The sequence below is a fragment of the Leucoraja erinacea genome, chromosome 31, assembly GCF_028641065.1.
Source record: "Leucoraja erinacea ecotype New England chromosome 31, Leri_hhj_1, whole genome shotgun sequence".
In the NCBI taxonomy this organism is placed as follows: Eukaryota; Metazoa; Chordata; class Chondrichthyes; order Rajiformes; family Rajidae; genus Leucoraja; species Leucoraja erinaceus.
This window is the reverse complement of record NC_073407.1, coordinates 1,382,835-1,410,798: the sequence shown is the minus strand read 5'-3', so window position 1 is coordinate 1,410,798 and position 27,964 is coordinate 1,382,835. Positions and strand designations below refer to the sequence as shown.

The 27,964-nt window shown below is 44.3% G+C and overlaps 1 protein-coding gene across 1 annotated transcript in view; it reads right to left on the bottom strand.

The window, feature by feature from the left end:
* The window catches only part of LOC129711821 (stomatin-like), a 46,913-nt gene extending 21,262 nt beyond the window's left edge, over positions 1-25,651 (bottom strand). Inside the window, exons 1-3 of the mRNA XM_055659757.1 lie at positions 25,455-25,651; positions 15,273-15,376; positions 12,445-12,517 (exon numbers count right to left, since the gene is read on the bottom strand). Coding sequence (XP_055515732.1) covers positions 12,445-12,517; positions 15,273-15,376; positions 25,455-25,608 — 331 coding nt within the window. The 5' untranslated portion in view covers positions 25,609-25,651. The remainder of the gene's footprint in view (positions 1-12,444; positions 12,518-15,272; positions 15,377-25,454) is intronic.
* Between the last annotated feature and the right edge of the window lie 2,313 nt (positions 25,652-27,964).

Genomic DNA, 27,964 nt, shown 5'->3' with positions numbered 1-27,964 from the left:
AAACACAGGAAGATAATCGTTAATCCGTGAGGCACAATGCAGAAGGCATGAATGACAATTAGTAACTAATGAGGCCCCACAGAGATCAGTGCCTGGGACTCAATTTATGATAAGATTGGTAAAGAGACCCAGAATACTGAAGCAAAATGTAATGTTGTTACCAAAATGAGTGAGTGAGAAAGGCACAAAGGGAAGTGGAGAGGGTGATGGGCAAGAGGTTGGCAGGTGGAGGGCAATGTGGCAAAATGGGAGGGTTTCCATTTTGGAGGAACAATGAAAAAGTAATTTTCTTTAACCTGAACATTTCTTTAAGCAAAAAAGGTGAGCATTCAGGTAGAGCAAGTAATTAGAAAGTCAAATGGAATAGTGGCCATTATGGCAAAACTGGAGACATTTTCATGCAGTGGAGACTGTCCATGGAGTATTGAGTACAGATTTGATTTGAAGGAAACATGTACAGATTTGATTTGAAGGAAACATTGAAGGCAATGCAAGGAAGGTTCACCAGGTTGCTTCCTGATGAAGGTCGGTCATATCTATATCTATCTATCTATATTACTAAAAGTCTGTTCTTGACCGGTTTTGGCCATCTGTGCTGCGATTTCCGAGAGAACGCCGCCACCTACGGCCGTCATTTTTGGCCACCTTGCTCAGAGCCCCCCTCCGCCATATGTGTGCCGAGGATTTTTCCTGTCGATGAAAAATGACAGAGATATTAATGTTTTTACAAAATTCCCCATTCTCTCTGCTGCCCCCGCTGGAGGCAGGGGAAGGGACTATAAAACCAGGAAGTGGTGTGCCTCAATTAGTCTCTGCAAGCTGGAGCTCTGTCAATTAGTACTCATTAGACTTCTGAAGAATGAGAAGTGATTGTACTGAAACTGGTAAGATTGAGGTGATAGACCGAGTGGATGTTTTCTCCTTGTGGAGGTATCAAGAAGTAGGTCAAATGAATTTCAGAATAAGAGATAGCCATTTTCAGTAAGATCCGAGGAGAAATTTCTCCCGTCAGAGGATTGTAAATCTGTAGAAGAGGTGCCACTGACGATATTCCGTGGAGACTGACAGACATGTAAACTACAAGGAAACCAAGGGACATTGAGAGTCCAAGAAAAAGTGACGATGAGGTCAGCCACAATCTCACGGAATAGTGCAACAAGGACTAGGGGTGTATTCTTTCTGCTGTTTCTTGTGTCCTTAGTATCACTCAACCTCTCAATACCAAAGGAGAAACAAGAGATTGCAGATGCAGGATCTCAACCGACATCCCTTTTGCCTTCACTGATATTGAGATTTTTCAGCAGTTTATTTTTTGCCTTCAATACCATATCTTGTTTAAATTTACGTAATACCAAATTATAAATCATTAAATAGTCACGGTGCAATAGCCTTGTCTTATCTAACTCACAATTCTAAAGGTAGATCATTAATCTCTGCTAGGGCGGCACAGTGGCATATTTATAGAGTTGTTGCCTTACTGTACCAGGGACCAGGGTTCGATCCCGAGTGCTGGCGCGGTCTGTTTGGAGTTTGTACTGTGACCGTATGGGTTTTCTCCGGGTGCTCCGGTTTCCTCCCACACTCCAAAGATGTACAGGTTTGTACGTTAATTGGCTTTGGTAAAAATTGTAAATTGTCCCTAGTGTGCAGGATAGTGATAGTGTATGGGGCCGAAGAGCCAGTTTCCGCATTGTACCTCTGAAGTAAACACATCTGACTACCAAATGAATGAGACAGTTATCCATTTCATATTCATATGAACTACTGACAACAAATTGTTTGCTAATAGTAGGGAGGCAGAGAAAGTGATAAACAGACCGTCGACCATAAATGTGAGGTCTGGAAAACAGGCTGCATGGAATATAAGTTACCGTCTCGAAAATGTGAAAGGCCATTCACTTATGAAGAGGAAAAGTTTCTGCATTCAGAAGGCGAATCCTCGGAATTCTCTTTCTCCCACTACCCGTGCCCCTTCGTGATGGTAATGAAGGCTCAGTTATTAATTGTATCCAAAGCAGAGATAGATAGCTCTCTGGATTTTTTTTTTAAAGTCAATGGACATGGGTAGAGCAGGAAAATATAGTTTTACTACACGATTAACCATGATTCTATTAAATGGTGTTGTCGGCTTGAGGGCCAAATGGACTACTCTTGTGCAACTTACTTATACACTGGTTTAAACAAGTTGCATTATTTAATTTTATAATAGCCTAACATAAGGAATTATTTTAATGGGACAATTAAAATAAATAATTTCTGGAGCTGTGAAGATAAACCAGCAGTGGCAAGGTTACTGGAGGGGATTCTGAGAAGGGGGCTATTTTTGCATTTGGAAAGGCAAGGACGGATTGAGAATAGTCAGCATGCCTTTGTATGTGGGAAATCATGTCTCAAGAATTTGATTTTTTTTTTCGAGAGAGATGACCAGGAGAATTGAAGAGAGCAGTGTGGACGATGTTGTCTATGTGAACATTAATAAGGACTTTGATGAAGTCCTGCATGGGCAGGTTGGTCCAGGTGAGATCACATGGGTTCCAAGATCAACAAACCAACTGGGAAGAACATTGTGTGGGGGAATGAACTGCAGATACTGGTTTACACCAAAGATAGACACGAAAAGCTGGAGTAACTCAGCGGGACAGGCAGCATCTCTGGAGAGAAGGAATGGGTGACATTTCGGGTCGAGATGCTGCCTGTCCCGCTGAGTTACTCCAGCTTTTTGTGTCTGAGTTTGGATAGAACATTGGCTTGGCAGTAGGAATCAGAAAGTGGTAGTGGAGGTTGTTTTTCTGACTGAAAGCCAGTCAGTGGAATGCTGTGTTTCAGTGCTGGCTATTTTGTTCTTTGCCATATAGATCAACAACGTGGATGAGAATGTAGGTGGCCTGATTCATAAATGTGTGAATGATACCAAAATCAGTTTTTAATGGACAATGAAAAAAGTTGTCCAAGGTTAAAAAGGGATCTAGATCTACTGGGAAAATGGGCAATATTGTTGACTATTAACTGGTGGGAACGTTTTTCCAGTGGTTAACAGTAAATTACAAGGAGCAGCCAACCGCAGGGGATAGGTTTCATCCTACTTCTCTCAGGCTCAGACCACACCAAGTCCATCCAAAACAGACCAAAAGAACGGGGAAAAACCCAGCCATTTATTGAATCACAGCCTCAGCGGTAATCTGCAGTCCGTGAAGACCCAGGGTTGTTTTCCACTTCGGGTTCACATATTTGGTTGCAAGCCTGAACCTGTCTGCTCACTACATAACATAGCACAGCAAGTGGCAGCAGCATCACCCCCGGATAAAAATAACCACAACAGCTGGTGCTATGTCACTCTGGGAGCCTACAGAATGGCAATGAAGAAACTTTAGGCTGATATGACTGTGGTCAAAAAACTGCATGAAAATAAGTGCAAACTGTACGCCTTCCCCATTTCGGTTTGCAGGCGAGGTTTTTGTAAAGATATCACAAACCCACAAGCTGTACAAATATATGAATTAGGGTCAGGCAACCATCGCTTGAGACTTTATTAAAGATAGTGGCTGATCAAGCTGTGACCTCAACTCGGCATTCTCATCTACCAGTGGTAACATTTCACAACTTGCTTGGCACGGAATCACAAATCTCTGCCTTTATATTTAAAAAAATCAGTATCTATTTTTACCGCCCAGTGATGAGCTCCTAGACGACAGCTACATCTTTACAATTAATTTACCTATTTAGATGGCACGGTGGCACAGTGGTAAAGTTGCTGCTTTACAGCTCCAGGATTCAAACATGACTGCAGGTGCTGTCTGTATAGAGTTTGTATGTTCTTCCCGTGACCGGCGTGAGTTTCTCCAGGAGCTCCGGTTTCCTTCCACATTCCAAAGACGTACAGGTTTGTAGGCTAATTGGATTGGTAAATTTGTAAATTTTCCCTAATGTGTGGGATAGTGCTGGTGTGCAGGGATCGCTGGTTGGCATGGACTCAGTGGGGCCGAAGGACCTGTTTACACGCTGTATTTCCAAACTAAACTAAACTTCTACCACCCATTCATGGGCTCCTAGACTTTAGCTACTTCTAAATTAATTTACCCTTTTACAACCAATATTTGGCAAGGGTAGAATAGGAATGGACTTGTGTTTACAAAGTTCCTTTTAAGGCACCGTCAAGCACATTTTCGTTAAGGAAGCACTAACTGGCAACAATGTAATTTAGGAAATAGTCCAGCTGTAGTAATAGATTGCATGTCATAAAAGAGTTAGGAAGTGTGAAAAATAGTTTTGTAGCTAAACCTGCTGCAACAACTAATGATGGAAAATTCCATTGCCCAGGCAAATGTGACCAGGATTAACCACACTTGCTGGTTCAAATCTCCACAGAACATGTCCAATTCCAAAATTCAAAATCCAATATGGTAGGTGGCAGCATATTTGGACTTTAAAATGTTGAACTAAACAATGCATTGCTGTGCCTCGAACATCAACTACTCTTCACACTCTGAACAATGGGACTAGTTATATTCAGTCTAAAATGGTGTTTCACTATCTGCTGCAGGGGTTGTTCTTCATAGAAACATAGAAAATAAGTGCAGGAGGAGGCCATTCGGCCCTTCGAGCCAGCACCGCCATTCATTGTGATCATGGCTGATCGTCCCCAATCAATAACCCGTGCCTGCCTTCTCCCCATTTCCCTTGATTCCACTAGCCCCTAGAGCTCTATCTAACTCTCTCTTACATCCATCCAGTGATTTGGCCTCCACTGCCCTCTGTGGCAGGGAATTCCACAAATTCACAACTCTCGGGGTAAAAACGTTTTTTCTCGCCTCAGTCTTAAATGGCTTCCCCTTTATTCCAAAACTGTGGCCCCTGGTTCTGGACTCGCCCAACATTGGGAACATTTTTCCTGCATCTAGCTTGTCCAGTCCTTTTATAATTTTATATGGTTTCCCCTCATCCTTCTAAACTCCAATGAATACAAGCCTAGTCTTTTCAATCTTTCCTCATATGACAGTCCCGCCATCCCAGGGATCAATCTCTTGAACCTACGCTGCACTGCCTCAATCACAAGGATGTCCTTCCTCAAATTTGGAGACCAAAACTGGACACAATACTCCAAAATGTGGTCTCACCAAAGTCCTATACAACTGCAGAAGAACCTCTTTACTCCGATACTGAAATCCTCTTGTTATGAAGGCCAACATTCCATTAGCTTTCTTCACTGCCTGCTGTACCTGCATGCCAACTTTCAGTGACAGGTGTACAAGGACGCCCAGGTCTCGCTGCACCTCCCCCTTACCTAACCTAACCCCATTGAGATAATAATCTGCCCCCTTGTTTTTGCCGCCAGTGGATAACCTCACATTTATCTATCTTATACTGCATCTGCCACGCATCTGCCCACTCACTCAACCTGTCCAGGTCACCCTGCAACCCCCTAACATCCTCTTCACAATTCACACTGTCACCCAGCTTTGTGTCGTCCGCAAACTTGCTAGTGTTGCTCCTAAATCCCTCTTCCAATTCATTAATATATATGGTAAACAGATGCGGCCCCAACACCGAGCCTTGCAGCACTCCACTGCCTGCCATTCTGAAAAGGACCCGTTCACTCCTACTCTTTGCTTCCTGTCTGCTAACCAATTTTCTATCCATGTCAACACCCTACCCCCAATACCATGTGTAAAGAGTTTGGGAAGAATCTGCACAAACACATCATTCTCAACCTCAGCCTGACACAAGAATGATTGTGTAGTTAATATGAAACTGGGATTTCCAATTCACAGTGTTTTGAATCCACCCATTGACAAAAAGCATCAACTTTAAATTGAAAATGTTGACTACCCTTAATCGGCTCCACTCTAACGAGACAGGAAACAATAAATTTAAATGTATATAACAATTCTTGTTTAACCTGTGCATATATTTGTTAACTTATGAACTTGTAATTTCACATGGCCTTCTGGTTAGGAAAGTGGAACATTTTTTGTGTTTCATTAACCATACTTTGGCACTTAAGCCAGGCATCGCATGGTTAGGTGTTAGTTGGAAATATACCACATGCCCTTGTATCTCGGTTCAAATCTGAGGCAGATACCACTTCCTACCACTGTAGAACTTTCCTTCAGTCTGCCTCTGAGCCGACTGAAGAATGTGACAACATTTCATGTAACATTCATAGTGGCACAGCGGTAGAGTTACTGCCTTGCAGCACCAGAGACCCAGGTTCAATCCGGACTTTGGGTGCTGTCTGTACGGAATTTGTACGCTCGCCCCGTGACCGCGTGGGTTTACTTCGTGAGCTCCGGTTTCCTCCCACACACCAAAGATCAGTAAAATTGTAAATTGCCCCTCGTGTGTGTAGGAGAGTGTTAGTTGTCCGAGAATACTAGTCGGTGCAGATTCAGTGGGCCGAAGGACCTGTTTCCGTGCTGTGTCTCTAAACTAGACTAAATTCAACAATGTCCAAGTGGACAATACCTGGTATGCAAGAGCATTCCATTTCAAATTTCTCACCTTTGTAGCCTTCCATAGTATTCTAATTTCTTCCAACATCTAGAAATATCTGCACTTCTCTAATCCTGGCCTCTTGCTCATTCCCGAATGTAAATTGATCTGTGGCTAGGAACCTCAACTTTGAAATTACCTACATAACCTTTCAAAACCTTCTTTAAGATCTTGAGTAGAACTCGCCTCTTCAATAAAACGCACCCCAACACCTCTATTTCCAGGCTGAGGTAGTTTACATGTCCCCAACAACTTTCATCAACCTCTACAGATGCGCTGTGGAAAGCATTTTATCGGGAGGCATCACAGCACAGTTTGGGAACAGCTCCATCCAAGACTGCAAGAAATTACAGAGAATTGTGGACGCAGCCCAAACCATCACACAAACCAACCTTCCTTCCATTGACTCCATCTACACTTCACGCTGCCTTGACAAGGCCATTAGCATAATCATGGACGAGTCGCACCCTGGTCATTTCCAGATTCAGATGTAATAGGGCAGATAGGAACGGATAGGGTGTGGGCGAAGACAAAATGGGAACCTAATTCACTACTCAGCTCAATTTTGCTGCTGTGATTAGAAAATGCTTTTTAAGCAAAAGGTATGGGTAAAGGGGAATAGTGTTTGTACGTTCTCTTTTACGTTATTTTTCAAGCGTAACTAAATACTTGGCCATTCTGCATTTAGATTATCTGTGCATGTCTGATCAAGGCACAAATGTGTGCAATGCTCTATTTGGTTTGCATAAATCGGGTAAATTGATATACAAGTCAGTGACTGATCCTAGATTAGCAGCCAGAAGCAAAATGCTCCAGTCATTATACTAATTGAAAACAATCTTTCATTCCGATCTCCCAGTTTAATGAGGTATGTTACTGCAAAGTAAGTGATATGAATTAAATTGCAGTGCAGAATACCCACGTATGCTCCAGTCTGCCAAATCCTCTCGTCCGGTCAAAATGGGCAACTACACACTTTCCAACACCATGGTCCATTTCCCAGACCTTTGCCACTTATTCCATCCATGTTCTCTGCAGCCTCCTTTACAGCTTACTTTTCTACCTATCTTTGTATCATTAGAAAATTCAGCAACCATACCCTTGGTGCCTTCATGCAAGTCATTTCTATATAGTGTGAAGAGCTGAGGCCCCAGCACAGATTCTTTAGACTTGAGATACAGCGCAGAAACAGGCCCTTCGGCCCAGCGACACCACGCTGACCAGCACACAAGCACTATCCTACACACACTGGGGACAATTTATAATTTACAGAAGTCAATTAACCTACAACCCAGTAAGATTCCTTTACTGTAAGTATGTTAACTATTGTTTAGTTTAGTTTGGTGATACAGTGCAAAAGCAGACCCTTCGGCCCACCATGTCGACCAGCGATCTCCGCACACTAGCACAGTCCTGCACAATAGGGACAATTGACAATTATATCAAGCCAATTAACCTACAAACCTGTACATCTTTGGAATGTGGGAGGAAACCGGAGCTCCCGGAGAAAACCCCACAGGGAGAACGTACAAACTCTGCACAGACAGCACCCATGGTCAGGATCAAACTCGGGTCCCTGGCACTGTATGTCTACCGCTGCACCACCTGCCTCCCTGTTTCCATGAGCCATATTGTAGGCACAATGTTGCTCTACAGTAATATTTTCTCCACAAAAATGAACTATTTTAGTAAAAGCAAAAGGCTGAAGGAAAGCCAGTGTGCTATTTATGGAGGAGTATCCAAATTCGCCCTGCTCATGAAAACGACTGTGTAGTTTTGGATTATCCCCACTAGTTCAGCAGAAATACCCTCCTGTTTCCCCCGAATATCGTAAAAATGGTCAAATCCACACAATCTAGCTCAGAGTAGGGGAATCGAGGACATAGGTTCAAGGTGAAGGGGAAAAGATTTAATCAGAATCCAAGGGGTAACTTTTTCACACAAAGGGCGGTGGGTGTATGGGACAAGCTGCCAGAGGAGATAGTTGAGGCTGGGACTATCCCATCATTTAAGAAACAGTTAGACAGGTAGATGGATAGAACAGGTTTGGAGGGATATGGACCAAGCGCAGGCAAGTGGGACTAGTGTAGCTGGGACATTGTTGGCCGGTGTGGGCAAGCTGGGCCAATTTCCACATTGTGTGACTCTAACCCTAAATTGAATGGTCTTTTATCATCCACTGAAGGGCATTTAAAATATCAAGTTACTTGAGAAAAGAAAGTACTATTTCCCCACACTAATCTCAGCTGATACAAGCACAAATCAGCCATTGGATGCTGTTGAGCATTGGTCAAGATAGTCACAGCTGACTCACCACAGGGTTGAAAATATTTTTACCATTCAGTGTCATCTTGCATTATAAAGTGCATTTCACTTTCCAGTTTAGGTGCCCCAAATATCTTGTTATTACAAGAGATATACACAAAACGCTAGAGTAATTCAGCGGGACAGGCAGCATCTCTGGAGAGAAGGAATGAGTGACGTTTCGGGTCGAGACCTTTCTTGGTCGAGACACTTCTGCGGTCTGAAGGGTCTCGACCCGAAACGTCACCCATTCCTTCTCTCCAGAGATCAGAGATGCTGCCTGTCCCGCTGAGTTACTCCAGCGTTTTGTGCCTATCTTTGGTTTAAACCACCATCTGCAGTTCTTTCCTACACATCTTGTTATTACATCCCCCCCCCCATCTCACTTCAGAAACCACCACAGGACAAGAATCTAAGAAGGGGCAGTAGGGAATGTACAATATAAAACTTAGTTGAAGCAATATAGAGTAGCTGGCCACACTTGGGAGTACACAGGGTGCCAAAAGCAGGGATATGCGCCGCAGATTATGCCTCTCTCGTACATTGAAATCTGACGTCTACCTGCTTGAAATCTCTACCCATATGAGAACCAAAGATGAGGGAATGGAAACTAAAGGAAAGGTCCACTATAAGAAGTAGCGCTGACATCAATAGCACGAGGGGCAGCAGTTTCAGGAACAATTAAGATTCCCCCACCCCCCCCGCAAACGCGCGTTGGAGGAACAGATGGTCTAGTTAAAATTGGTCTAGTTCTGCACTTGGTCTAGTTAAGATCTGCACTTGGTCTAGTTAAGATTTAAAACTGCACTGTCAATATGCAGGTTATCGTTTAGTTCACATTCAGAGCAACCAATATTCCACCAAAACTGTCACATAAATTACTGAGGTATTGACATGCAATGTTTTGTTTTCAATTTCATTCTAACACAGTTAGGGGAAGAAAATAACAATTATCCCTAACTTACAGGGTGGGGTACTGGGCGGCACAGTGGTGCAGCGGTACAGTTACTGGGTTCAATCCTTAGTACAGGTGCTGTCTGCATGGAGTATGTATGTTCTCCCTGTGACCGTGTGTTTTCTCCAGGTGCTCCGGTTTCCTCCCACACTCCAAAGACGTGTTAAATGGCTTCTGTAATTTGTCCCTAGGGTAGGATAGTGCGATTGCTGCTTATCGCTGGTCGGGGTGGACTCATTTGGCTGAAGGGCCCGTTTCAATGCTGTATGTAAAGTCTACAGGGTGGTGTAGATGAGAGTAGACAGAGTATAGCTCACTCAACACCAGCCCCTGCTTAGCTGCTACTCTACCAACAGAAGGAACCATTTGGGGCTGAGCTGCCAGGGTAGGAAGCATTGAAACAGACTACCATGTGTACCACACCAAGCACCTTTCCATACGGGAAGGTAGATCGTATGTATTGTTTTCATAATAGGAATGAGATTGCTCATCTTATGTTATGGTTTTATTGACTGTAACATAGCACAACACAGGAACACTACTTTGGTCCCTCAATGTCTATGCCAAACATTGTGATCTTGACTACGGGTGCATGGTATGGCGTTTGTACGTTCTTCCCGTGACATGCGTGGGTTTTCCCCAGAATTTCTGGTTTCCTCCCACACCCCAAGGCATGCAGGTTTGTAGGTTCTGTTACAAGTTTGTAAATTGTCCCTAGTGTGTGTAGGATAGTGTTAGTGTGCAGGGATCGCAGGTTGGTGTGGACCCGGTGAGCCAAAGGGCTTGTTTCCTCGCTGAACCTCCAAACTAAGAGACAATGTATAACCAAACTAAACTACAATGTATGACTAGAAATGAATGGATTGCACGTACTGTCACTGCAAAAACAATATCACAGGTTGTGTGAAATAATGCATTGAATCGTTTATAGGAAACATTCTTCCAGGAGGAGACCAACATCCAGTGACCTCAAATACAGGACACTTGGACACACGGTCCCCAGCGGTGCTGTTGCAGGGGGAAGAGGTCTGTACCTGCCACTTTCCCTCAAAGTTATATTTTAAAATAATATTGCAACTATTCTTCCTTCCTCAGCACATACCGATAAAGGGTCTTTCTTGGTACTGCGTTGGATGGAGAAATATGCCTTGTACAAGATCAGTCCCTCCAAATCAGTTCTGGAAAATTTTATTGAAGTCTTCTGCAGTGTGTTTAACAATAATATGTATGACATGGAATCAAAAAAATGTGCTGCTGCATTTTTGCATGAACTTTGCAATTGTGCAAAATGATAGAAGGATTTAATTGTGCAACAGAGATTTAGAGAGAAATTTTGGGGAGTGTAGATAGTTAACAAAATGGTCGCAATTGCACCACGCATCACTACAAAACCAGAAAGGATTGCTGCATCAGAACAGCACAGAAAAAATCACAGCGTTAGGAAGTTAAGAATGGCCACTTGGGCGAGGTACCTGAGGGCCTGACAGCGCACGTAAAACCAAACCCCACCGCGAGTCAGTGCCTTGAGAGGAGAGGAGAACATTTTTAAAAAGCAGCAGTACATCGAATTGTTGAAAGATAAGAGTTCTTTTTGCAGAAAGTAGCTTGACAAAGCTGTGCAATTTTGTTTTGCTTACGTTTAGTAATCATGCAACTTTATGTAGTCCAGCCAGACCATCTTCAGAGCACAGGCCCTAAGAAAGCATGCACGATGCAAGGATGCCTCTGTGTATCTTTAAGCATCTTAAGAATGGGTGCCTTTTATAGATATTGTTTACATATATTAACCATCTCTTATTGCAAACTATGAACGGTCAGTGAATAAATACAATTTATAAAAGGAAATATCTAGATAGGGTGCGTGAAGAGACTTCATGAATTCACCTTATAGAACTACCCTCTGACACGGTTTGATATTATTGATTTATATGCAACTATTTACAGAGTTGGCCAGCTCACGTTGAATAGATGCATCGCAAGGAACCTCTGCCCATGGTTCCCTCATTCACCTGGGCTGGATGTGATTGCTTCATCTGACTGCCTTTCCACACCTGATCCTGGTGTAGTGATGCAGAGGCCTTGCCCCTCGAACACCTCCGACAGAAGAAAGCAGAGGTAAGGCTTTACTTTCTGTCAAAGGCATCCCTGGAGTTAAAAGTTTGTTTAATATCTCTGGCATTCAGAGACATCTACAAACTATTAACTCGGAGGTAAAAAAAATAAAAAGAGTTAAAAGATTTAATTGAAAGCATTAAAACCAAGGAAACAGACAAGCAACTTTACTTTGCCCTCGTGTCCTAATTCACAGGCCTAGTAGCACCAATGAAATCAATGAATCTCCAATCCTTTGCCATGCACACCCTGGCACAAGATCAGAGTAACGATCACAAGCAAAATGCCGAGCAATACCAAGTAGTCTACAGCTTGTCCCCCAAACTATCCATGTCCTCAACTAGCAGTGATCAATCACACGTATGGGACTAGCATCAGTTTAATGCTTGAAATGTCCGTGGCTCCCAATTGGGTTTTTGTGCAAGAGTTAAACGTTGACACTAAAACATAATCAAAATTCAGGAGGAGAACAGAAAGTACACACATCAGAAGAATTATATGTGAACTTCTGGCTTTTAAAGAATAATAATTAATGTTGTGGCAGAGAGTAACAGATAAATACCTAATTATTTTCTTGCACTTACCTGGCCCTTTAGCTCCTCCTGCTACAATTCGACCAAGCCTGAATATTATAGCTCGCTCATACTCCTTGACAATCTGTGATGAGAGAAAGAAAAAAAAAAAGTGTTGCCTGCATATTCCATTTTGTTATAGGCACAAAATCCTGGGGTAACTCAGCAGGTCAGGCCGTATCTCCAGTGAACGGGATCGGTGACGTTTTGGATCGTCACCCCTCCCAAGTCTGATGAAAGGTCTTGACCCGAAACCTTGCCTATTCCTTTTCTCCAGAGATGCTGCCTGACCCGATGAGTTACTCCAACATTTTGTGTCTATCTTCGGTGTAAACCAGCATCTGCAGTTCCTTCTTACATATTCCATTTTCTTTCCGTTTACTATACCTATTCTCAGGATCCACATAAAAGCCCACATTGACAGGAATTGAAGACCAACAAAAAAGTGAGAAATAACTGAATCTGCAACTCCCACCGCTACCATGGCCTGGTACGGCAATAATAAATGTTCATTGGTAACATCTGAAACCACTGTGCAATTTGGCTTGACCACTTCTCATTCTGCAGTGTTGCAATGAGTCGTTAACCTACTTCTCAAAGAATCTCAGAGGCTCAGTGCTGGGAAAATTCATATAATGCTGCTATGTTGAGGTTGGGGTTAAGCATACCACCAGAGCATAGCAGAGGGAGCTTTTCTTTGTACATGAGCGTGCCAAATCAAGTGCAGGGAGCGAGAAAACATCAAAAGCCTCTGCTCGCCGACATTAGGTGAATGCAAACAGCAGCGGAAGATCTTATTATCTTTACGGAGTCTGAAGAAGGGTCTTAACCCGAAACGTCGCCCATTCCTTCTCTCCAGAGATGCTGCTTGTCCTGCTGAGTTACTCCAGCATTTTGTGTCTATCTTATTCTCTTTAGAACTGCATGTCTGATTTTGCAGCAACGGTGAACACAGAATGTGTGGCCAGTACTAGACTGAACGAGCACTTTCTGAAGCAGCCTCACTTAATGCAGAGCGCACATAGCAACATCAAGGCTGTTGCACATCAACTATGTAATTGTGTGCGATGCCAAGGATTCATTGCAGTTAAATCCACGACTACTGGATTTAAGGAAAATGATTATTTTTCACTGCAATGCTTTCAAAAACACTTCCCCCACCCCCCCCCCCCCCCCCCCCCCCCCCCATTTTTCTCAGTTATTATCACCCCACACAACAAAGCCATGTCTGAGAGAAGCACGAGCTTGGGACTCCGTCTGGTTTGTCCAACAGAGACTGCCTGCACTCTTACTTTATTAATCAATCCCAACAGGGATCCCGACCCGAAACGTCCCCTATCCATGATCCCCAGGGATACCACCTCTCCCGGAGAGTTACTGCAGCCATGTGTGTCTACTTTAATACTATAAATCTTTCACACTATAAAATGCTGACACAAGCATTACATTTTCCTCCAGGCCCAATTCAGGATGGTCATAGTGCCATTTACAAGTAGCTATTTATAGTTTATATGTAACAACTGAATATCATAATTGGAACTTGATTAATTTGAAAGCCCAAGGACTGGAACAAGAGATAGCTAAAGACATAAGGCTCCACTTTCTTTTGTTCCTTTTAATTGTCGAGGTTCCTTTTACAGAACCCAGGTTGTCAATAAACAGTAAACATGAGCCTACGCCTTTTTAAATTAGTTGAAGAGATGCAGTGGAGAAACAGTCCCTTCAGCGCACCGAGTCTGCGCCGGCCAGTGATTCCTGTACACTCACACTATCCTACAAACTAGGGATAATTTACAATCTTTACCAAAGCCAATTAACCTACAAATTTGTACGCCTTTGGAGTGTGGGAGGAAACCGGAGCACCCGGAGAAAGCACATGTTGTCATGGGGAGAACGTACAAACTCTGTACCGACATAGTCAGTATCAAACCTGGGTCTATGGTGCTGTAAGGCAGCAATTCTACCGCCGGGAACATAGACACAAAATGCTGGAGTAACTCAGCGGGACAGGCAGCATCGCTGGAAGGAAAGAATAGGTGACGTTTCGGGTCAAGACTCTTCTTCAGGCTGAGAGCTGCGGCACTGTGCTCCCATTAGCAAATAGTTCACACATCAGGTATAAGTTTAGAAACAAGGAACTGCAGACACAAAGTGCGAGAGTAAATTAGCGGGTCAGGCAGCATTCCTGAAGAACATGGATAGGTGACATTTCGGGTTGGGACCGTTCTTCAGGCTGATTGTGGTGGAGAGAGGGGTGACGGGGAAGATATTCAACAGAAGCACAAAAGCCAACCAAGAAATAAAAGAAATACCAAGTAGGTAAGAGTGGGAGCTTGCTGTCTGTAAACACAGTGGAAAAGGAAATAATTAAAGCTTTCAAAAGTAAGGTGGATAGGTACAAGGGAGGTAGACACAAAATGCTAGAGTAACTCAGCGGGGCAAGCAGCATCTCTGGAGAGAAGGAATGGGTGACGTTTCGGTTCGAGACCCTTCTTCAGACCGAAGAAATGTCACCCATTCCTTCTCTCCAGAGATGATGCCTGCATTTTGTGTCTACCTTCGATTTAAACCAGCATCTGCAGTTCTTTCCTACTCAGGTACAAGGGAGTATAGTTTGCAAGGATATGGGAGAGAAAAAAAGGGATACGCAGCTGATATCACTGCTCAACCTGTAGCTGGTAAAACTAGGTAAAATGACTTCCACGTTCTGGAATAATTCTATGATTCTAGTTAGTTTCTGACAGATGGCCTTTAACAGAAGTTACCCGTGATGTATCGTGCAGAGCTGCCATTAAGTACTTTGAAAGCAGTTTGATGCCTCTATATTTTGGTTGCCTTACCTTAATGCATAACCAAATGGAAAAGGGGAACGTGATGAGCATTAAGAAGAAAGAAATGATAACCAAGATCATTCCGCAACATCCAAGATTGTTTTTGGACTTTCCTGTAAAACAAAGATGGTAAACAGATTTTGATGCCACACTGTACAAAGGCATTATTTAAGATTACACAATAAGCAATTAAGACAACTGAGGTACAATCAACATATGGGCAAGTCAAGTAGAACACATGAACTGATTGCTGGGTTGGGGATTACTTTGAGGGCAGTTAGGCTAGAAGCAGCAAATTCCCAGTGGCTGAGATTGATATAAATATTCCCAATGTGCAGTACATAATTTGACTAAAAGAGGCGCATGCTAAACCACACGGGGAAACCCACAAAGGCAATCCTTGAGCAATTTTCCTTGGAGATTGGAGGTTATCAAACCGCTTCACCTCACCACTGGACAACTTAAACTCACTGTCTGTCCCGCTGAGTTACTCCAACATTTTGTGTCTATCTTCGGTTTAAACCAGCATCTGCAGTTCCTTCCTACAGATCACTATCGCAGTCTCTTGTTTTTCTGTCAGTCAGTCGTGATGGCCTGTGGTATGTGTTAAAGGGCCACTAGCCAAGTTGTCATTCTTTTGAGTTGTTACGATTTTGCTTCGGTCTTCCCTCCCCTCCCCTCCCTGTCCTGGGCATGTCTATAATCACAGCCATGAAAGCTTAATTTAAAACACATCCAATGATAATATGGACACAGCACCCATGGAGTTGAAGTTCAATACAAACCAAAAATAGTGGCAAGAACAATATTTAAGTTATGCTTTTGTTGACAGGATAAATGACCAGTTTACATGTATTTAACTTGATGAAAGCATGGTGGTTTCCACAGCAATAGGTGTCCCAACAATGGCAGCTCGTCACACATGCAATGTCATTCAACCAATATGCACTCTTGCCCAACAATGGAACTATCACGATGATTTGCATTTTTTTTAAATCCAGAGTAGACAAAAATGCTATAAGATTATTGAACAATCAACAAAACCGAGGCTAGAACTTTTTAAATATAGACACTTTTTAAAAACTTTTTATATATATTTATTTTACAGAACCATGCACATGAGGCATTTTTATGGACGCACCTAGCACTTTTACTATTACCTGATTTTGGAGTGTCAAATGCAACAAAATTTCGTTCAAGGTGCACTGTGTCTAGGTGTATATCTGAATGACAATAACGTTTTCATTCATTCATTCATTCATTCATTAATGCGAATTGTGCGGAGGTGTTGGGCGAAGCGATCGCCAAGCCTGCGCTTGGTCTCACCGATGTAGAGCAGTTGACACTATTATTATCCAGACATCTGTTCAGTACATCATAAATTATTCACTTTTGTTTCACACAAGAACTTACAACTAAAAACTGTGTGGTGCACTATTTTAAGCACACACTACACGTATATGGATTAAAAACTTCCAATTTAAAATGCTGCCACTTGCATTCTTTAGTCTGTGTGACATAAGTAACACTGAGTGGGAAAGAACGATTTTGTGTCTTGCAAACTAGATTTTTTCAGTGCTATATTTGCCACGTGGTGCAGCAGTAGATTGCAGCCTCATGGCGCCAGAGATCTGGGTTTGATGCTGACTATGGGTGCTGTCTGTAGGGAGTTTGTACGTTCTCCCCGTAACCTGTGTGGGTTTTCCACGGATGATCTGGTTTCCTCCCACACTCCTAAGATGTACAGGTTTGTAGATTAATTAGTTGGCTTTATAAAATAGCATGTTGTTCCCAGTGTGTGTAGGATAGTGCCAGTGTGTGGGGATCTGGAAACTGAACCAATATTATAGTCTGTGCCCAGCAGTATGGGAACAATTTCCCTTCCTTCCTTCTTCCCCCACCACACACAGCTGGTCTATTTGTTTCCTGATGGATTGCAGAAGTGTAACATGTAAAATGTTCCCTCCCATTGAGCATCTGGCCCCATGCCCCTGGTTCCAGTTTATCTGTGCACAAAAGCAGCCTTCACGACTTACACCCATTTCCCCAGCCAGTGGCTTTCTTGTGTCACATTTAAGAGTTGAATACTGGCAACGTTTTGGAAATAAAGATTTCCCAGCCTCCAATGCACATTCCACACACTTGGAAGGCGACAGAAACTTGCTCCAACATGAACCTATATAGAGCCTTCAATGTAATGAATGCTCTGCACAAAATTTGACACCAAACTTAGCCACTTATTAAGGAGGAACAAAGTGTTAGAAAGACAGATAGCTTTACTGGGGGGTGTGGGAATTCCAGCACTCAGCTTCTTGGCAACAAATGGCAACATTGACAATGAGGCAATTACAACCAGAATTATCCAGTAAACAACTCCCAATGTAACCTGGTTATCTTCCTCCCACCCTCCCTCTCAATTCCTCTGACTCCACCGCATTTGCTCCCAAGGTGAGGTTTTCAATTCTAGGGCATCTGAGATGTCCTCTTTCTTTAGTAAATGTGGTTCTTTCTTCCCTCTTCCCCCCTTTCTCCCACCTACCCATGCCACCTCTGTGTCCCATAGTTCCACTCTCACTCCCCCTCCCCCCCCAGACAGAACATGATTAGAGTATCCCTGGTCCTCACCTTTCACCCTACCAGCTCCATATCCAACACATCATCCCCCAACATTTCCATCACCTCCACCATGACCCCACCACCAGTCACATCTTCACATCTCTACCTCGTTCTGCAGGGACTGCAGAACTCCTTGGATCACTCACCCCCTCCCACCCAAACCACCCCCTACCCATGTACTTTCCCCTGCAACCACAAGAGAGGTAACACCTGTCCTTATTCCTCCTCCCTCGCCTCCATCCAGCGACCCCAGCTGTCCTTCCAGGTGAGACAGAGTTGCACCTCCTCTAATCTCAGCTATTGCATCCGGTGTTCCTTATGTGACCACCTTGGTGAGACCAATCGTTGACTCGGGGAACGTTTCGCTGAACACTTAATGGATCTCCCAATTTCTAACCATTTTAACTCCCCTTCCCATACTGACTTTTCAGTTCTGGGCCTCCTCGATTGCCAGAGTGAAGCCACATACAAACTGGAGGAACAGCATGTCACATTCCAGTTGGGTAGCTCACAACAATGGCATGAACATTGAATTATCAAATTTTAGGTAACCTCTAACCACCACCCTTCACCCTGCCCTTTCTCCCCCAAATCCCCCCCCCCCCCCCCCCCCCCCCCCCTTCCTTCCTCCCTCTCAGGTCCAGTACCCACCTGGACTACTTTGTCCCTCCCACTCCACACATTCCTTCCTCTGGTTTTTTGTGGAATTTCTTGCCAGAGGGCAGTGGAGGCCAAATCACTGGATGGATTTAAGAGAGAGTTAAATAGAGCTCCAGGGCCTGGTGGAATCAAGGGATATGGGGAGAAGGCAGGCACGGGTTATTGATTGGGGCCGATCAGCCATGATCACAATGAATGGCGGTGCTGGCTCAAAGGGCCGAATGGCCTCCTCCTGCATCTGTTTTCTATGTTTCACAATTACCAACCCTTCTATTCTTTTGTCTCACATCTCCAGTTTTAATCATCTGCCTATCAAAAAAACCCTTTGCCTGTGTCTGCACTTAAGAGACCCAACTCTCTTAACTTCCGTCTTAGCTTTCAGTGTCACACATATCAATAGAAAATCGCGTATTTCTACAGCGCCTTACACAGTGTTGGGATGTGCCAAAAGCAGTGTTTTTGAAGTCTGGTCATTGTTTGAATGCAGAAAATTCACATTCATACGAGATCATAAGAGAAGTTAATTGAAGTCAAATATGACAAGGCAAGATAATTTCCCTGCTCTTCAAAATAGCACCCTGGGATTTGCATAGTGGAGGAAAGTTTTATAAAGTTGCGACATGACTTCCTGACAATCACATTTTACAATCACATTTTTTCACTAAAACCCAGGAAATGTAAAATCCAGGGGCGATTTAAAATAAAAATGTCAAGATATTGGAGGAAACAGGATACTCTCCAATTTCAACTGTTTAGGGGGTCTGGCAGAGGGTCAGGGTAAAAATTGGAGCAGGGGCTTCCGGGAATGACAACGAGTTGTGGATGTTTGAACTCTTCCCTTTTTCTCATTCAATATAAGATTGTTGGATTATTTGTAACCAAAGACTCTGAGAAAAATCAGGCGAGCAAGGTTATGGAATTGTGTCACAGATATGCCATGATCCTAGTTTTAGAAATGACCTGGTGTCTTCCTCAGTTTGCCATTTTAGGATTTAGGGAGAAAATATGCGATTGTAAGTCAGTAAGTCATGCCGCAACTTTATAAATCTTTGCTTTTGCCACATTTGGGGTATTTTGTTCAGTCCTGGTCATCCCATTACAATAAAGATGGAGGCTCTGGAAAGGGTACAGGTTTACCAGAACAATGCCCGAATTAGAGGGTATCAGCTCACAAAGGAGCGATGAGAAGAGTTTGGCCATAATTGGATTGCTTTTTCTGAAGTGTCAAGGATTGAGGGGAGACCTGATAGAAGGTTGAGGATTTAGCTTTGGCACCGATATTGTGGACTGAAAAGCACTGTTTGTGCTGTACTATTCTATGTTCTAAACCAACATTTTTGCAATCTCTCTTGCAGTAACTTAACTATCCAGGTACGCTCTGATATTGCATTTCTCCAAGATCCTTTCTATAGTGTGGTGCAGTGTATAGAACAGAGAACAGCATCAACAGCGAACAGGGCAGCATGGTGGCACAGCAATAGAGTTTCTGCCATACAGCGTTTGCAGTAGTAGTCTCGGGTTCGATCCTGACCACGGGTGCTGTCTGCACGGAATTTGTACATTCTCCCCGTGACGGTGTGGGTTTTCTCCGAGATCTTCGGTTTCCTACCACACTCCAAAGACATACAGGTTTGTAGGTTAGTTGGCTTTGTATAAGTATAAATTGTCCCTAATGTGTGTAGTAAGATAGTGTTGATGTGTGGGGATCGCTGATAAGTGTGGACCCAGTGGGCCAAAGGGCCTGTTTTCTCGCTGTGTCTCTAAACTAATACTAAACCAAGTACAGCTCAGGAACAGGCCCTTCAGCCCACATTGTTTGGGCCATATTCCTTGCACTTCTATCAACCCCCCACCCCCTTTGACATTCCAAAAAAATCAATCCACATTTATCCAACCTCTCCTTGAAGTTGAAATCCGCTAATCCAGGCAGTATTCTGGTAAACCTCCTCTGCACTCTCTCCACATCCTTCCTGTAATGGGACAACCAGAATTGTACGCAATAGTCCAAATGCTGTTTAACCAAAGTCCTATGTGGCTGCATCATGACTTCCTGCCTCTTATACTCGATGCCCCTAACAATGAAGGCAAACATACCACATGTCTACTTGTGCTGCCACCTTCACTGGATTATAAACTTGGAATCCAAGTTTATAAAGACGCTGTTCAGGGTCTTGCTACTAACTGTATACTCTCTCCTTGCATTCAACCTCCCAAAGTGCAACACCTCATACATTCTTGGATTAAACTTAATCTGCCATTTCTGCAACTGATCTTATATATCGCTGTATCTTCGGACAGACTTAATCACTGTCTGCAACTCCTCAAATTTTGATGTCATCAGCAAACTTACTCACCAACCTATCTACATTTACGAAAAAGTCATTTGTATATCATAAACAGCAGAGGTCCCAGCACAGATCCCTGCAGAACTCCACTGGTCACAGATCTCCTACCAGAATATCTTCCTTCCACCACAACCCTCTGTCTTCTATGAATAAGCCAGTTCTGAATCCATACGAATAAGTCATTGTGAATTCCATGGATCTTAATCTCGTGGATCAGTCTGCCATCAGGGTCATTATCAAAAGCCTTACTAAAATTCATGTAGACAACATCCATCACCCTACTTTCATCAATCTCCTTCATCACCTCTTCACCTAACATGGTCGCTTGAGCCGTACGGCCTCGCGGGGCCCAGTCCCACTTCGTCGGAGCCATATGGAGTTGTGCGGAGCTGGTCCCGACATCGCGCGGGGCACCGAAAAACTGACCGTGTTCAAAAATTCCATGTGGCAATGGCATGCCGGCCCGCAGCTGCCTCAAAGCCGTACATACCACCTCAACGGGTGTGCGCAGAGTCTCGACGCCGTACGCAGCGTCTTGACGGCATACGTCACGCGGACTTCACGTCACTCACTCGACCTCCGCGCGGCCCCCACTTCCGGTTTGGTCGAGCTCGCCGCATGCAGGTGCATGCTGGTGGGACCGGCCCTGTACGGGGATCACTCAACATCTGCGCGGCCCCCACTTCCGGTTTGGTCGCGCTTGCCGCATGCAGGTTGCATGCTCATGGGACAGGCCCTTTAGTAAGACACGACTTGCCACATACAAAGCTGTACTGACTGTCCCCAATTAGCCCATTCTATTCCAAATGAGGGTAAATCCAATCTCAAAGAATTCTCTCCAATAGTTCCCCTACCACTGATGTGAAGCTTACCAGCCTATAGTTCCCTATATTCTCTCCATTTCCCTTCTTAAACAAGGGAACAACATTGGCCACTCTCCAGTCCTCTGGGACCTCACCTGCAGTGAGAGAAGAAACAAAGATCTCCGAGGTGTGGTCTAAAGGGCTTTGTATAGCTGCAACACAATCTTGTATTCTCGTCTTCCAAAAAGGCTAGCCTTTTGAGCATACTCTCTGATGAATGATGTTTAAACAATTCAAGCTTTGCAGCATAGAAGTGGCAGTCAAGGAACATATACCTGGCCCAACTCCTCATACGCTCTCACAGTCCAGAGTGCATCCAATCCTGAAACACATCTGAATAATCTGCCCACTTTCCCATCGACAACCTGGCTTCCACATAAGATGGGTGCCTACCCAATTATTCCTTGCAGTAACTAGTTGCACTCTTTAACCACTGCACAGGTAAAAAAGTTTTAATCGAATGCTTTATTACTATCTAACAGTCCCCAGCTTTGGAACCCCATTCTCATAAGTGAATCTAAGAGCCATTATCATGCAAAGACATCATTCACATTTGTCCAATCTAGCCTAATCTCCACTAATGCATTTTTTAAAAGAAAACACAATGAATTATACATTGACAGTTGACACAAAACAATAACAATGTGCCCGGAAATCATAGGAGGGAGTATTGATAAGGCAACAGTGAATCACCTCTTCTAAATGGGTGCTTTATTTCTGCTTGTATTGGGCAGCACAGTGGCGCAGTGGTAGATTTGCTTCCTTACGGCGCCAGTGGCCCGTGTTCAATCCTAGCTACCGCTGTACAGAGTTCGTATGTTCTCCCCGTGACCTGTGTGTGTTTTCTCTGGGAGCTTCTGTTTTCTCCCACACTCCAAAGTAGTACAGGCTTGTAGATTAATTGGCTTGGTACAATTGTTAATTGCCCTAATTGTGTGTAGGGTCGTGTTAGTTTGCAGGGATCGCTGGTCAGCGCGGACACGGTGGGCCGAAAGGCCTGTTTCCGCGATGTATCTCAAAACTAAACCAAACTAAGAGGAGGCCGTTGAAATGCAGCAGCAGGCCAGACTATTTTGAGGCTCCCAGCACTTCAAGTGACCAGGTTTCAATTAGTTTCAAATACACAGGACTTTATTAAGGATATGTCCAGATTTGTTTAACAGATGGTAGCTGATTACCAAACCAGTCAACGGCTTCAGAAAATTAGCAACTTTTGTAAATGCACAAAAGAGTGAAGAAATAATCTTTACTTCTTTAAAGTTTTTATTCAAGAGGATTTAGCTGCACCGTTACGAGGATTCAGTAAGACATGGTGGGTGTAATGTTGTGGTGAAGAGAGAGAGGAACGTTTCACACGATCTAAATCTTTGCACCCAAGTATGCAATTATATGTTGTCTTTTTAAACATTTTAAACTGTGTAACACTCAGACAATTACTTGTGGTTGTGAATGAGAGGAGGCATTAACAAGTAATGGATCACAGGTCAGATTAGTTCTGTAACATGGGTACCAAGGTAATTAAGTACGGGTAATTAAGCTTAGCAACAAGCTGAGAGTCAGATAGTTACAGTACACATACAGGCCTTTAGCCCACTGGATCCATGCCAACCATCAAACATTAGTTTACACTAATCTCTTTTCACATATTCCCATCAATCTTCCATCCGGGATATCAGTCTCTCTCCACTCTGCCACCGCCTCCAGCCTATCCCAATCTCCATTGTCTATCTCTGCTGGAGAACATTGCCATAAGTGTACATGGTGTGCTGTGCCCCCGCAGTCACAAGGTATTCCATTGGGAGAAATCTCACAACTAAATGCAATGTCAAAAGCAGGTATCAGACATAGCATGGACCATGCTAACATAGAGTGGATCAAAACTCAGGACCTTCAAAGTTGGGCGAGGAGCTTCACCAAAGAGCCACTGGCACCGACCGATACAAAGCTGCTGCTTACTTCAGAGAACTAACCTGATACATTGATTTAATTTGTTCTTTTGCATACATTTCATTCATTTGTTCTATGTACCTTTTCTTATCTCTCATTTCCCCCTCCCCTAACTCTGTCTGAAGGATCTTGAACCGAAACATCACCTATTCCTTTTCTCCAGAGATGCTGCTTGATCAGCGGAGTTACTCCAGCTGATACAGATATTTAAACGCTGCTACTGAAACTTTGAGAATACAGCTTCATGATCTTAAAACACATTCGCAAAAAAAAACAGCCACAGAAAGAAGACCTACAGCCAAAATACTCATCGTCAACAGCTCATGTAGGTTGGTTATGCTAGGGGAAAAAATGATCAATAATCTCCATTTACATGTGTTCAAGAAGGAACTGCATTTACATTTCATGTTTAACAAACCTAAACATTCCAACACCCTTCACACGACTGCTATCATAATGAAGCAAGGAGCAATAAAACACCACAGGAGTGCACTCAGCCCATGAAGTCTGCTCTGACTTCTTCAAGAAGGAAGATAGACACAAAATGCTTGAGTAACTCAGCAGGTCGGGCAACATCTCTGGAGAAAAGGAATAGGTGACATTTTGGTTTAAGATCTTCTTAAAGAAATAATGCAGTTTGTCTGCATTTGTGCAATTGTTTTGTTAGTGAAGCATTTGTACGATTCCCCTTTGAAACGTGCCACTGAACTCATTTCTCCCATTCATCTGAACCTATTACTGTAGCATTGTGATCAAATTACTGCACCAGAAGCTAAGGATCGGGACCATAAACAGGACACAAGTTTGAAATCCACTGTGACAGCCGGGGAATTTAAACGCAGGTTATTACATATGATCTGGAATCACAAACAAAATATTATAGTGGTGGAAAAACCCATCCACTTAACCAATGGCCTTCAGGGGAGGAAGTCTGACATCGTACTGTCAGGCTGATGTGACGCCAAATGCACCTATACAACTGATCCTTCACTACCTTGTTAGATCACTGGCAAATTGGAATGTGACATTCCATGAACAAATAAATTAAAACCTAATGGGCTCTATCTTAACCAGAGAGGACATTTGCAAGAAATAACAAACACAGCTGAATTAATCATTAGTATTTATACTTTGGGATTTACTGAGAATAAGTGCCCAATAAAAGAAACACGAATGATCGATAATATGTTCAATTATTTCCCTCAGTAACCTGCATAATTTCCAACTGCTGTCTCACTAGCACTACTATAAACCACCCCCGCCCCGCCCCGCCCCAGATTTGCTCCAGTTGGAAAATTCTTCTAACAGAATACAATTTTCACACAGCAAATAACCCAATATTGCTCAAGTTACTGTTAGGACTTCTGTTTCCAGAATTACATAACAGCTGATGAGACATGCTATCCTACATGGGGGGTGGGGGTGGGGAGGGGAGCAGGGCGATGGGGGTGGGGAGGGGGCAGGGCGATGGGGGTGGGGAGGGGCAGGGCGATGGGGGTGGGAGGGGGGAAGGGCAGGGGACTAGGGAATGAGGGGAAGGGTTGATCGAGGATGAGGGGGGAGAGCAGCCACTGCCAGCGCCGTCGTCGACAGTTCCAACCGATCGGTCGTGAACCCTGTGGCCGCCCTTGAGCATTAGGCTGCGGGTGGGGGGAGCGGGGCCTCCCCCCATCAGGCGGCCGCCGCCACTCCCCCCCCTCCCCTCCCCCCCCCCTCCCCCCCCCCCCCCCCTCGTCTCTCTCTCCCTCCCCCCCCTCTACCTTTGTCTTCGGTGCGCCGCACTTTGAGTTGATCGGAGGGGTCGGACTCCATGTCGCTGCGCCGCTGCTGCTGCTGCTGCTGCCGTTCGGGGCTGACTCTGTTCAAGGTGAAGACCTCGGACGCTCTCCCCCAGTCGCGCTGCTCCTCCACCATGCAGCCCGCGCCCGCGCTGGCGGACCCGTCACTCACCCCGGGACCCCGCCCACAGACCCACCCCCCTCTGCCCAACGACCCCGCCTCCCCGGCACCGCCGTCACTCACCCCGGGACCCTGCCCCACTGCGTCTCAGAGTAAACGCATGCACGGGTGCCTGCCTATGCGTGCACTGCATGGGAGATGACCCCTGCGTGTGCATGCATCGTTTACCTCTGCGTATGCATGCACGGGCGCCTGCCTCTCTGCGTGTGATTGGATAGGTGTTTGGCTTTCTGTCTGGTGTGGTTATCTATACATGGGGCTAGAGCATCTATCTTCTGAGTGTGGGTTATGCATGTGTGCCTTATCTGTCTGTGCTGGTGAGCTCATTGTTTTCTGCACAGCTTAGTGTCTGTTTGTCTGCAGATTATTGTTGGTGTGCTTGTCTCTGGCTGAACATGGTGTGTCTGGTTGTTGCTAGGCATGTCTTGCCTGGTCAACATGTAGGTCGAGTTGTATAACTGATCACTTTACATTTTTAAAAACTCACAGGCTCTTGCAAGTATATCCATCCTCAAGTGGGGAGGTCAGACCTGTCACAATGGTTTAGATGCGGCCACACCTGGGCGCTATATAGCCTTTACTCCTGTTAACCTTTTACAGTAAACCCCACTATACTGCTTACTTTTCAATTGCATGTTAACCTCATAATTCATGTTTAATTATATTCATATCTGTAGGTAGTTATCCTCATGCTTTTTAAATATAACTAGACCAAGTGGGACCCGCTGGGCCCCGTTCCCCCAACGCAATATCCACCCCAGGTACACAAAAAAGCTGGAGCGAAGGAAATAGGCAACGTTTCGGGCCAAAACCCTTCTTCAGACTGATGGGGGCGGGACAAGAAAGGAAAAAGGAGGAGGAGCCCGAAGGCTGGGAAAAGTGAGGAGCCAGCAGGGGGACTGAGGAAGGGGAGGAGTCTCCCGCTGAGTTTCTCCAGCTTTCTTGTGTACCTTCAATTCTCCAGCATCTGCAGTTCCTTCTTAAGCAATATCCGCCCCATCTGTGCAAGTGGCTCATTTCCCCTCATCCTCCTGCAGCCCCTCCTCCTCCTCTGTACCCTAGAAACATAGAAAATAGGTACAGGAGGAGGCCATTCGGCCCTTCGAGCCAGCTCTGCCATTCATTGTGATCATGGCTGATCGTCCCCAATCAATAACCCATAGAAACATAGAAAATAGGCCTCCCTCCCTCCCTCTCTTTTCCCCTACCCTCAGTCACACCCTCCCTCCTTCCATAACCCGTCTCCCCTCTCTCTATCTGTTTAAATAACATTAAACAACAATCCTCTCCACATCCCCTCCCCCACTTCCTCTCCTTGCAACAATGTAACAAATCTCTCATTGCACTGGCAGTCCTGTCTGTTAACATTGTAAGAGTGGAGCACGGCTGACGGGCAGTTTATGTAAATAAGATCCTATTGTGATGTCATAGCTGTAACTGCCACTGAAACTTAAATTGATTTTTCTCAAAGTGGGGTTTTGTAAAGTTGAAAATGTGAATAAGGTAAAATATACTATCAATCGGAACAAAACTTTGATACAACACACCACAGAACACCTTACTTACTCACAGATACACACTCAAGATGAGAGTTTTAGTAATATACCAGACTAAGTGGGACCTGTTGGGTCCCAGTCACATGGGAGGCTTGGTCCCCCAATTCAACCCATTTCCCAGGGTGGTGCTGAAAGGGGCGGACCATCCTGCGGAGTGACAGGAGAAGAGACTAATCTGCGTGGCAGATTATTGGACTGGACTGGCAGGTGAGAAGATTGATCTGCGCAAGCACGGTTTTTAAGATTCCTAAACCCCAATAACTTTTACAACAGTCAACCGATCGGAGTAAACTTGGTGCACGCGTGGCCAAGAAGAACCGTGAGTGAGTTGACGAAAAATTGTAGTGCTATCGTGTACTGTTTTTGCGCAAATAGAAAGTCCGGAAGATAACAAGATCAGAGTTTTAGTTATGTACTAGACCAAGTTCAGACCCATTGGGTCTGTTCCCACAATGCACAGTTGCGATTTGGAGGGGGGGGGGGGGGGGTGAGGATTTTATTAAAAATGTGTACAGAAAAATGACTACATTTAATGAGGAATGGATTTGCAAATGTAAAAGTAAAATCGCTAGTGAAATGGTAAAAATCTCGGTGTTTTTGAGTCTGGTTTTCGCGGAGTAACGAACCACAGGCAAAATCAAAATGACATACATCCACACACACAGAGTTTTAAAAGTATACTAGACCAAGTGCAGACCCGTCGGGTCTGTTCCTCCAACGCGAGGTTGCGTGGGGGGGGGGGGGGGGGGGGGGGG